Genomic DNA, 12856 nt, shown 5'->3' with positions numbered 1-12856 from the left:
TTTAATGTGCACAGTTTTTTCCCTGATGCTGTGAACTGTGTGTGCTTTTTGAGCATAAATGCTCGGTGGTAAGCACAGAAGAGCATGTTTTAGCTGAAAAAAACACCACCACCCTGAAGCATCTCAAGTGTTGGAGCATATTGCTGGTCCATCTTTATTAGTACACCGCCCTGTGTTAAGCAGCTGGGTTTTTTTTTTTTTTGCATGATCATGTATGACAGGCTTCACTGTGGATCATCATATTAGTACCTTAAGGCCAAACAAACACCATTAACTCAAAAATAACCACCAGTACTGTAACTTTTATTTGCTAATAAATATCTTAATAAACAGGCTTACCCCATCTGTAAGACCTGATAATGCCTCTTAGGAAATCATAGAAAAATAAAATACAATAATAATCAATAACTTGTACTTTGTACAAAAATCTCATTATGTTGCTCAGCAGGTAGTTTTGCCAAACCCCATATTCTTTCTGCAAAGAGATGGCATATGTGATGCAATTCACCTTAAAAACACTCTAATGTTGAGAGCTGAGCATTCTATTACACTATTAACTTGTAGGCATGCCAGCACATGAAAATTTACATGAAACATCATAGCATCGTAGGAATAGAATCATAATAATAAAGAAAAGAAGATAACACCACTTTTCAGTAAATAATAACAACTTCACGTCTAATGTAAATTCCCCTTGGGACTGCAAATCAGTAGGGTAAGCTTTTTATTCCATGGGTATTCCTACAGTACTGTTATAAACAGGCAAGAAGAAAATGCAGTGGGACGTGTATGGGAGATAGATTAGGTGAAGAAAGGTAATTTTGAAGAGTGAGGCAGTCCCAGGGGGAAGCATCGACACTGGCTGTGCAATGTTCAGTCTCCCAGAACGAGCAGTTCAGTGCCACACGAGTTCAGATTGATGGAGGAGTTACCCAGAGCCTCTGGTACTGCAGCACCAGGGCTGCTTTGCTGGGAGATGAGTGCTGAAGACTGAGCCACAGGTAGTTGTCATTATTCAAATGTGTCTTGGTTAAAGAAGCAATGGCAAAACAAACCTTAGCAAGGGTCTTGAAAGAAAAGGTGGGTTTCAGACTACTGGTAAGGATATGAGATCTGTGCTGAGGCCATGGTTTGATTTTGTAAAATAACTTGCAAGTATTATGAGTACACCATTGCTTTGAAGCCATCTACCTTTGAAGTTTTGACATGGCTGCTTAAATATATAATCTAAAGTGTCCGTCATCAAATATTTATTCGTATATACACATACATTGATACATTTTATGGCTATGCTAGAACAGCAAACTATGAAAAGCAGTCATATTTAGTTTTGTACAATCTAATTTCACAGAAGAGACAGAGATTAAAACCCCTTTTAATTCAGATACATTTAAAACCAACACACAGAAATAGATAGAGGCTATCCTGAGAAAACATATCAACCACGTTATCTTCCAAAAGTAAATCAAAGCTAATGTTTGGAAGGTAGTAAAATATTCTTTTTGTATTTTTTTTTCTGAAAGTCAAAATGGTTTGTTGTTTTTTTTTTTAAAGTGATGACAAACTTAAAACTGTTAATTCCAACTAGATCAATGAATGTTGCTTTGCTAGAAAATAAACTATTGCCTTTCAGTAAACAGCGTTTCACATGATCTTTTGAAGATTTTTTTTTCCTTGCTAAACTGAAGGTGCAATCCTGAGAAGTGCAGAGAAGTTCCCAAAGTCAATAGGATTTATACCACACCAGAGAAGAATGAGCCCTTTTTATGTTTCTGGGTTTTCAGTCACGGCACTGCTGTGGGTGATGTAACTGATATCACCAGAGAACGTTGATATTGGCCTCAACAGAAGCAGATGGAAGGCTCTAGGTAAGAGCAACAAACACTGAATCCCACCACCAGAGTTAACAAAGAAACAACTTTTCCCACTTTTAGTGTGAAATAGACCTCTCAACCCTACTTAGAAAAGTTGGGAGAGGAAATTGCTGCAGAAGAAATGGTAGTAAAAATGCTACACTGCCAATCCAAAGCTAACTGTTTCTTGGGGAGATAGGGAATCATGGCCGTTAAGCTGCAAAATGCTTACAGGTTTCCTTATTAGGAATCTTGGAGTAGAATGGTTTTCTTCAGATAAGGAATTAATGAAAGAATCCAATAAATGGAACCACTAAGAGGGCATTCGTTATTTTATTTGCTATTGTGCCATTCATTAACTGGCAGATCTCAAGACTGGGACTGCAGTGCACCAGGAGTATGAAACAGCTTGTTCAAAGAGGCAAATGACCAGCCAGAACTTGTATTATTAAAGGGAGATCATATTGCATCACGGTTTATGTTTAGGAAATAAAAAAGATAGAAAAGTCCTATTTGTTTTGTAGGTTCTGTTTGTTTGATGGGGATGGTGGTTTCATTCTGAATTTAAATCCAGAAGTTTGGGTAATTATCTGGGGAAAAAAAACCCCACAAACCCAGATCATTTCTGCTAGATACCCTATTAGATGTGTAGGTCATTTAGGTTACTAATTCCAAAGTCAGAGTTGACCGCCCATTCCAGAGAAAACAACAAACATAGCAGCACCCAACTTTTGTACCTTGCAGTTTATCTTTTCCATGGTGAAGGTGACCACAGCCTATCTGATCACATCCCTGAGGTAGCAGCCTTGTCTTTTAGGCTCAGTGCACTCTCTTCTCCCCATTAAATGAGGCCATCTGTTCCACACAAATCTGTAGAAACCTTTGATTCAAAACCTTTTTCAGTCAATTGACCTCTTTTTATGGATACAACTGACTTTGGATCATGCCCTGAGGGACCAACCTACCTCTCAACCTGAAATGCTTCAACAGAAACATTAAAACCAGCAAAAGTTTTAGCAATCCATTTGAATGCAAGACAGCTGTGTCCTAATAAGTGCTGGTTCTCTAGCAACAAATTAACCATGACAGTAGTGGGGTGCAGGAAAGGAGAGTCTGTTTGCAGAGCTGGCGCCTACCTACAGAATATATGGACACTGGGCTTCGTCCCACTGCCATGGAAGTCAGTAACAAACTCTCACGAATTTAGATCACAGCAAGACTATTGCCTATTGACACAGAAACCTTTAATTCCTCACAGTCACATCACTGTCCCAGGAATTAATCAAGATATTTGTTAAAATCATTCAGCAGGCTTTGGAAATACCGGGTGTTTTTAGAGCAGAACTTTCCCAAGAGAAAAATGGAACTTCCCAAGTTGACATTTAGTGACTAAAATTATCTACAGATTTGGAACACTGGCTGCATTTTGTCTTTTTCAGCTAATCCTATTGTACACAAAGAGACTGTGATGGTAAGTTACACAGCTCAGAGCACCCAGCTTCTTAAAGAAAAAAAAATAATCCTATTATGCATTTCCATTTTGCCTCTTAATATTCAGTTAAAGCTCAGTCTGAATGAGAGAAAACTGAAAACTTGGTTTCTAAGCCAATATTAACTGGAGAGTTCTACTTTTTACTGTTTATTTAGGTTCCTCTCAAGAAAGTCAGTATGTAGCTGTAAGAACAATCAGTCATTCAAAATTCTGTCTGCTGGACATTCTAATATAAATTATGACAACTGTATCTGTATTTCTGTCCTAGGCTGGATCCTGAAAGATCAGAAAATAGATTTTTTTTTTTCTTCCTATCACTCAGAGCATTATGTGGTGATGATACTATGAAAATAGTCCCTAGACTGTTTCAGTGGGCACTTTTTCATCATCCACAACCAGAAATGAGTATTTGGGTTCCAAAGCAGATTTCTCCCAAACCTGATTTTCCAGATTCCAGACTCAAGATTACTTTCTCCAGAGTCCATTGACGTCCCATAGTTCAGAATGCAGAGATCTGGATTTCTCTTTGATTTGTGGGTTTTCAGTCTCAGGGTTTTGGATTACCTACCACACAATATACATGCTGCTGCTGAACAGCTCTTCACTGAATTGTCAGAAATGAAGAGGTGTTAGTATAATAAGGCAAAATACATTATCTCATGCTGTCTTACAAATATTTTATAGGGATTTTGATTTTTGATTGTGCCTAACTCTACTCTTGTATAAATTCAAATCAGCCTTTTTATATGAATTAAGTTGCACAAACACATAACTATTTACAGATTCAGGAGTTTCTGATATAGCACTGTGTGCAGACCTAGTTAAAAGTCCTCAGTTAGATACAGGTAAAAATTTTGGACAGGAAAAAGTAAAACAGATGTGAAAACTTTAAATTGCTTTGAGACAGATCGTTTTAATTCTGTTTCCTCCCCCCCCCCCCCCCCCCCCATATCTTCACTGTCAGAACTTGCGTTTTTTATTCCAGTTTAATTATTCAGGTATGAAAATATCAGATAATATGCTAAACCTTTCTGGAAGAGATAGGTACTTGGGAAATCTCTTGCAGGAAAGGAAAGTAAGATATATTCATGTAGGATATTTAAAGAAACATACACACAAATAGATTTCACTGAACTGGTGTTACATTATTTCACATACAAAATATGGAAATATAACTTGAACCCATTTTTTAACCTTGGGTTTTTCATCAACCATTTTTGTTGTTTTTCCCTTCTAAAATTCAGCGTATCTTTTTATACTATAGGTTGGCATATCCTTACTCATACTCCCTTGAAAATTTCCCTCATTTTCACCACCTAAGTGGTGGGAATAAATGGCTATTTAAAAGAAAATAATTTTTATACTCTGTAAACATCTTTGGTGATTTCAGCAGAGGAACTCAAGCTCTATATCTTCCTAGTTCTGAACTATATCTTCCTAGTTCTGCTGGCTCATGGACACCTTGCTTCCCCTTTGGGATCACTAATTTCTACAGTAATTAGCTGAATGGAAGAGAATCGGGTTGGGTGAGGTGGCAGCAGAAGGGTGAGCAGGCAGCTTTCTCTGAGCCAGTTTGAAAATGTTTTTTCTACCAGTGGAGGAGAAGAGAGGCTGTCCCTTTCCAGCTAACAAGCCAAGGAAGCTTGGGAAGAACTATACACACACAGAGTGCATGCCACTAAAAATTTTAAAAGCCAATGAAACAAATAAACCCCATTAGTGTTGTTGGTAACAGGTAATTGATTCTGTAGGTTTGAAAAATCTGATATTAGGATATACATTCTATTTACAATTCTTTATGTACATATTGACAAATATTTTATAACCACAACATGTTCAACATACCCTGGTCCATAATCTGAGGAATTATATACAACACTCAGGGATGAGCAGTGTGCACTACTAAATACAGGATATGATGGTAGAAGAGTTGTGTGAGCTGGAAGTACTTGGCACTGTCTTATGCAACTCTTTTGGGTTTTTGTTAGAGCTCCTTGGCACAGTATGGACAGTTCTTCCCTTTTTACCTCATTGTAGGCTTTAGGGATTTTTTTTTTTCCCTTTTCAGTGCTGATTCATTTGTCTCCCCAGGAGATTTCAAGATCATTGTCCTAGTAAGAGTTAGCCAAGCCCAACACATCTTTCCCTCACTCTCAAAAAATAATTGTAGTACTATTATAAAAAAGAAACTATCTTTGCCATTTATTCAGGAAAGATCCATCACAGTTGGTGAACAAGGGTATTCTGGAAGAAAACTTTTTAACGAAATACAGAGTTCTTCAACCATGTGCAAATGCCACAAGTGTCTCTATTTTCAGTACTTTTCCTGGAAGATGCAATGGAAGACAGACTTTCTGTTATGATTTTAGCTAAAGAAAGTTGGACTGGAGTAGAGGCAAGTCCTGCCTTCCGCTCTCCGAAGGAATATTCCAAGACAGAGTGAGCCCATGACAGGGTAGTTACAGATACCCTGTGTTCATAAGAGAAATTCTGAGCTGCCAGAATGTGTCCCATAGAACCATTCCATCAGCTGAGGTAAAACAGTTCAATAAATGCTGCAGTTTGCAACAGGGCCAGATGAAAATGAGGAACTGCTCTTCAATACAAGGTCAAGTATGTTCTGTGCTGCTTTACCTTGGTGGCTGATGTGGTCCCATGGGGTCATTCTGACACGGAAATTGCTATGGGTGATGCAGTCTCACTAGGCACCTCCACAGTCCCAGCTATTCCTCATGGTAAATCTCAGCTGACTCTGGATAAAGGGGGTCTCTTTGTTACTTACGACCCATCTTTGGATCCCGTAGGAATCTGCATCGAAAAAGAAATTAATGAAGCCCTGTGTTAGGCTCATCATATAAAAAATGGCAAATGGATAGTCAGTCTTAAATGATGTAAAAATCAAAGTACTGCAGTCTATGAGTTCTGTGTCAGAATAATCCAGGTAATACCTAATTCAATATTGGACACAGCAGGTTTGGCCAGAATAACTAATTTATTTGAATTTATTGTTGAGTGCACTATTTCCTGTTAAAGGATTGCTTTATGCTGGCTGGTGTCCTGAAGCATGGCATGTGTCTAAGCTTTTATTGGACACACTGGATTTAAGTTCATGGGAAACAAAAAGGGTAAATTTTGTTTGAGAAAAATTTAAATGACATAGCTCAATGCTCTTCCTTTCACCTCACGGCATCCCATTGTTTCTCAGTAAATTCCAATGTGCAAACACCTCATGAGTAAATTCTACTAAACCTTCTGCTGTGACTTGTTCAGTTTTAACACCATGAATGTTATGAACAAGACCCTCTCTTTTCACAGGTTCAGAATAAGGACTGGATACAAGCAAGGCATGAGATTCATCTGACCAAGCACAGATGCCTGAATGGATGAGTTATCGCTGAATGCAGAGAAACAGGTAATAATTATTTCTTTATGACATCCACATTTTAACACCTTCTTTTTTGTTGCTTGCATATCGCACACACTTTATTTTGTGAACTTTCAATGAGTACTTTTAGTCATAAAGCACTCTGTAATGTGGGCCACGTTCTCAATAACAGCCTGCTAAATTTGCTTATCAAATTTAAACTCCAGCTGCAGACTACAATGTGCAGGATATTTAGAGTTCATTTTCTCCAAAGAAAGAACTTTGTGTTACAAAGAAAGTTACTCTAATTTCACATATACATTTGTGGCCTGTACAGAATAAAGATCACATTTGAAAAATAACACTTGTTCAGTTTGTTTCTTTTTTTTTAAAATTAAAAAACTATGAAAAAACTCCAAACTAAAACAAGAATAGACTTGGAATCATCACAAGAGCAAATAAAATATTCCCAAAATGGGGAAAATGTAAATTTGATCAAGATAACTATTAGAAAAGTGACATACTGCACCACAACAACAACTGAAAAAAACCCCCACAAAATCCTGGATTTACAATGTTATTAACAAATGCCCTCACTCAAAGAATCCCTTGTTCTTTTCTTTCTGGTTACCCAAAGTCTTATTTATATAAAAAATATATCTGATTAGTAAATGTTTTAATTTTGTTATATTTTTTTCTATTGAAAAAATATTTTCAGTAGTGTGATAAATTTAGAAATTAATTTTCATGAAATATATCCAGGTTGTGTACATGGAACAATGTCAATTCTGCACCCTCACTACCAGGAACGAAAAAACTGACAAAAGACAATCTAAAAGTGCACATACAGGGTCAGTTATGGATGATTTTGAAATCCCACTAACAAATAACAGACTCATACCTCCTCAGTAATGTATTTAATTGTGAGAAAGGCTCCTTCCACAGATATCCTGTTGTTGGCCATGGAAGCAACGATAGGCAAAATGGATAATAAAATAATGAAGCAAAATCAACTTTTAAATTATTCTGTGGTGTGTTAGTATCTTTAGAAAGGCTTTAGGTAAGTATGGTTTTCTTTCTGTAAGAGCACCTCTACTAAAAAACTATTCAGATGTGGAATTCGGGCCGAATTTTTCAAGTGACAGTCACAGAAAAGAACAAACACTTTTTTTCCCCACTGAAGGGCTGTGATCCTGCAAAACTCCTGTGCTGATGAGTTCAGTGGGACTCCTCATGCTGGCAAAATTACCTTTGGAGCTACAATAGGACTGGAGCTGCCCTTCTTTAAACAAGCTCATCAAATTGGCATTGTAGAACACCACTGACTCCTGATCTTTAGAAAACCTGCTCCTCAGTTAAAACTGCCCTTTTTTATTTTTAATTTAATGAAAGAAAGAAAAATTTACTGCTGTTATCTCACCTAAATTAATGCAACTATTCCAACATAAAATGACAACAGTGAATCAGGCCTCGTGTGTCTTACTCTGTGATCTGGTCGGAAGCATCATATTTTCTGAGTTGCTTTCTGATTTTCATTCTTTGTCACTGATCGACAATGGCAGCCTTTTCCAAGACTTAGGAAATACACTGTGATTTACCAGCTGTAAATTAAGCAGTAAATACCATTATGATTACACAAAGTAGTTAGTCCATTTTGATATACACACAGATTATACTAATTACCCAAATGCACGTTTTAACAGAAGAGTTGTAATGCTTGAGTATATTGGAATGCCACGGAACTCAGAACTACCCTCCGTACGACACAGAAATGAACAGAAGCATCTGCACAGGGTTACGTGTGACATGCATTGTAGATGTGCCTTGGGTTCCCACAGCACGCAGCCATGCGCTCCTGCCCCTGCTCCCAGGAGCGCATATCCCATGCAAACGTTTGGAAATGTAGCCCAGCACGTCTGTGTCAGTTGTCTGAATAAAACATGGAAGCTGGAAGTCTTTGAGAGGTACAAATACTATGTTAGGCCTTTGCTGACGTTTTCTTGCATGTAAATATGGCTGTTGAAGGGTTCTAAAGGTAATATCTCGGATGTCCTTTAGAGATCTGTACTAAATGAAGATCTGGCCTGGAATGACCAGAGCTCCATTACAGCAGAGTCTGCTCTTTACTTCTAAAAGCAGTTAGAAGTAGACTCAAGGCAACATGTTACCACACTGCTGTCCTGCTTCTCCTTTTCTGCCTTTGTGCAAGGTCACTGAATCCTGCAGCCTGTAATTTCCAGCAGCAGTGGGGCTGTACTGCTGCCCTTGGCCGGAGGAGGATATGGCCGGCCTGCTCCCACGGGAATAATCCCACCACCCCACTCATGGCTGGCCCTCTGAGGTCTGCTGCTGCTGCTGCTAGAGGTGATCCCCTATCCAACAGCACAGACCTGCATTCTTGAAACAGAAAGCTTTTCTGAAATCTTTGTGTCCACAGCAGAGCTGACAACCGTGTTTTACATGTGGTCGTGGAAATGCTACAACCAGTTTTCCAGTAGTAGAAGCGAATGCTGAGTATTACATAAAAAAAAAAAAAAAATTCTAGGATGGTGAGGAATCCCAAGGATAAACAAGTTTTCCAACCTAATCTAAACTTTAAAGCATAAAAAGTGTCGAGTGCTAAAGTAATTGAAAATCAAGAACCTTCCTTAAGATTTCAAACAGATGACTCTCACTATGCTTCCAATTATTCACACAATGAAAACTCGCTACATAAAATCATCAGTCGTTTCTGCAAACAATACTAATGTTTTGAGGCACCAGCTTACCAGCATTCAAACTATTATAAAGTAATATAATAATAGGACCCATACATTCGGATTTAATTAAGAGATAAAATAAATATTTATGTTAAACTTCTTTTTGATTGCACATTTGGTGTTGGAAGTTACATGGTCACAGAACATGAAAGAAGTCAAATACTTTTTGATCTACCAGCAAATTCTAAATACATCGATAAAGAAGCCACACCAGGCCAAATAGATTACTACTTTCAAGTAAGTCCATGAAAGTTTCCCAAATACTGTTATACAAAGTTACACATCCATGCTGAGTTATTCATCATGTGTAGCAAGAGTCTTGCAGTAGGCCAGAATTTTATTGGCAGAGAACTGGTGGAGGAGCTGTTGTGCAGTGTGATTAAAAATTCCGGTTTGGAAGCATTAACATGGAAGTACTTCTATAGTCTGAACTGGAGACTGCAGTTCTTGAAGTTGGGAAGAGCAGGAGGGAAGAATGAGAATATTTTTCCATTTTAGAAATGCTGAGGCACAAAACACAGTTGCTTCTATTACTTTCATACATGAAATCCTTTCTCCTGTATGTGCATCATGTGTAACCGCAAAGTCTGTAAACTGCTGACTATTCGTCTCTGGTGTCCAATGAGTGCAACTCCAATTCTTCTAATGTCACTGCAAGATAAAAAGTTTCATCTTGGATGCAAATATAATAAAACCTCTTGTGCACAAAAGAATAGAAATATATGATGACTTCTTCTCCAGGACAGTTTACCTTCCTGACCCGGGCATATAAGAAAGCTGCAAATGTTCAAGTTTTCTCCATCTGTCAATTTCAGTTTTTTAAAGACAGCCATTTAAGAAAAAGAATATAATAAAAAAAATGCAGTTAGAGCACTCGGGCTTTTGTGATACTACTGGTCAATTAATTTTTCCAAATCTCAAGGACTAATCAAAGAGGTGAGTTTTAATAGCCCATGTTTAGTAATGTTATAGTAGCAGCTGTTTCCCACTCACACTTGTAAAGAACTGGGGCTTATACACTCAGTATTGCAGTTCTGAGCAGAAAGAACAGAGGTTGGGATGCCTTAGGTTTTAACTTTCATATTTTCAAAGCCTGTATTGCTTAGTGTAACTCTGAAGTGTCTTGTAGCCTGTTAACTGATGTTCTCTCATGCTAGGCAGACATAACAAAGCCTCTCCAAGGACACCCAGATTGTCCGAGGCCCAAAATGTGTAAACGAACATCTTTAGAAGGGAGTAAGATTGGAGAAATTACATCATTAACTGAAGCTTTAATTGGAGAATTAACCCTGATATGCAAATGAACCAAACTTATAAAAGTGTGAAGAACTCGTGACTCTGGGTCCATCTTGGGTGTAGCTTTTGGCCTGCCCAGGGTGTGCCTTTGAAAGCCCTTCAAATAAATACCTACCTTTACTCCCTTTTTTTTGTCTAGTCTCTCTTTTTAGGTGGCCGCTTGAGGCATCAGTCGTGCTTCTGATGATTTGGGGAATGGTAGCGAGAGATTGTCTAAAGATCAAATTAGCAGTGAATCTTCCAGCCTGACCCACATTTCCCTCCCAGTTTCCCTTCATCTCATCTAGACCTGCACCACCAGGGTGGGTAGCTCTTGTCACCCAAAGAGCTTGACTCTTTGGCAGGAACAAAGTCAACAGCCCCCAGAGTTCAGCACAATCCACCAATTTAGTTCTATAAACATCCCCAGCTGCAAGATCTGAGAAAGATCACAGAGGTGACATGGGCAGGGAAACTTCAGATAGGCCCTGTCAGTCCCACACTGGGACATGCAGAGATATTGCCTGTTTCTCCTCAAAAACTGTATGATGATACAACCAGTAAAGGAGCTCATGGGATGAGGCATGGCCTTTATGAGTTCCAGATCTGCAGTTCCATATATCTGCCTCTGTATCCTCCAGCTGAGGAACCACTGGAGAGCTTGCAGCTATGTACTTACGCTTAACATTCACGTGGGGGATGATACACAACACTTGAGGGCAGCCAAAATATTTAGCATCCGAGAAGCTAAAAGGAGTCAGCTGAAAGAATAAAGCTTTACAGTGGAGAGTGGTCTTAGCAAGACCAATGCTTAGCACTTAAGGAAAGTAAGCGTTATCAAGGAAAGCCTGATAAGGCACAGAAAGAAGCCAGCAGGTCTTGGGTAAAACAGGTTATTTGAAGAGAGAGGGAAACTTTCAAAAATTTGAAATGGTATCTATAGAAAGTAGAAAGGATGATAACCTTAGATTAGCTGTAAAAGCAGAGTAAGGCAGGCTAAAAAAGAACTTGATGAACAAAGAACTTGAGAAAAAAAACCCCCAACAAATAAAATAATACAAAAAATAAAACTCATGATAAATCCTTTTGAAAACTCGCTAGGTACAAGAAACCTGCCAGAAAAATTGTAGTCTAATGATGATTTGGGTATGAAAGAGCACTGAAAGAGTGGCCATTGCTGGAAGACTTAACCATTTCTTTGAGCTGACATTCACTGTGGAAGAAATTGAAATTACTCCCATGCCAGATCCTTTCTGGGGGACTTGTCTGAAGTGACTGCAGGAGAGGTGATAGGACAAACTGAAAAATAAGCAACAACCCCCATCCAGAACAAGACTATATTTAGGCAAGAGTTCCAAAAGTACATAAAGATAAAATAATGGAAGTACTATCAGGGTTGTGAGAGAAGGAGTTATCAGCTGTGCTCCACATGCTTAAAAATTTCTTGGTGCCTGAAGTATGGTGCCAGACAAAATGTTTCCAGGGGAGATCTGGGGAATCACAGACCTGTGAGTCTGTGATCATTACAGGGTATAAGAGAAACTACAGGAAGTACAAAATTATGGGATGCTTGGATAAGTGAGCTACTTGAGTCACCATGGCTTTTGCAAATAAAACTTCTATTTTATGAAACTACTTGTTTCCAATGGATGAAGATGATCCATTTGATACACCTCATTTGGATTTCCAAAAGCTTTAGGGAAGATTCCTCACAAAAGCTTTATAATGAAAATGAGGAGTAACTTCTGTGTAATATAGGGTGGAACATAATATGTAGCATAATGTGGTCTTTGCATCACTAAATAACTGGTTTAAAGACAGGAGGTTAGCAGTAACTTGTCAGGTTTTACAATTAGTTATTGGTATAAATCTGCAGGGACCTCTGTTGGGATCATGTTGAACATTATTGTTCAGCAAATCAGTAAATGGTCTGGGGAAACAGCTGAGCAAGAGGTGAAGAACTCAGCTGGTGGGGCTGAATTGTTCAGGGTAGGAAGGGCCAGCTGTGCAGAGCTTTGGAATGATCTTACAAAACTAAGTGACTCTCCCATAATGCAGTAGGTGGAATTCAATGTAGGTGAATGTGAAGGGATACGTGTGGGAGAAAATCAGT

The 12856-nt window shown here is 38.4% G+C and overlaps 1 protein-coding gene across 4 annotated transcripts in view; it reads right to left on the bottom strand.

The window, feature by feature from the left end:
- Positions 1-282: 282 nt before the first annotated feature.
- EPHA6 (EPH receptor A6) overlaps positions 283-12856 on the bottom strand; it is a 388929-nt gene continuing 376355 nt past the window's right edge. For all 4 annotated transcript variants that reach the window (XM_032095757.1, XM_032095772.1, XM_032095765.1 and 1 more), the window contains one exon: positions 283-10119. In XM_032095757.1, the coding sequence (XP_031951648.1) occupies positions 10005-10119 (115 nt within the window). In that variant the 3' untranslated portion in view covers positions 283-10004. The remainder of the gene's footprint in view (positions 10120-12856) is intronic.

Source organism: Corvus moneduloides, chromosome 2, assembly GCF_009650955.1.
Source record: "Corvus moneduloides isolate bCorMon1 chromosome 2, bCorMon1.pri, whole genome shotgun sequence".
Taxonomy (NCBI): domain Eukaryota; kingdom Metazoa; phylum Chordata; class Aves; order Passeriformes; family Corvidae; genus Corvus; species Corvus moneduloides.
Note: the sequence above shows the minus strand (reverse complement) of the source record. Positions and strands in the feature narration are given on the sequence as shown.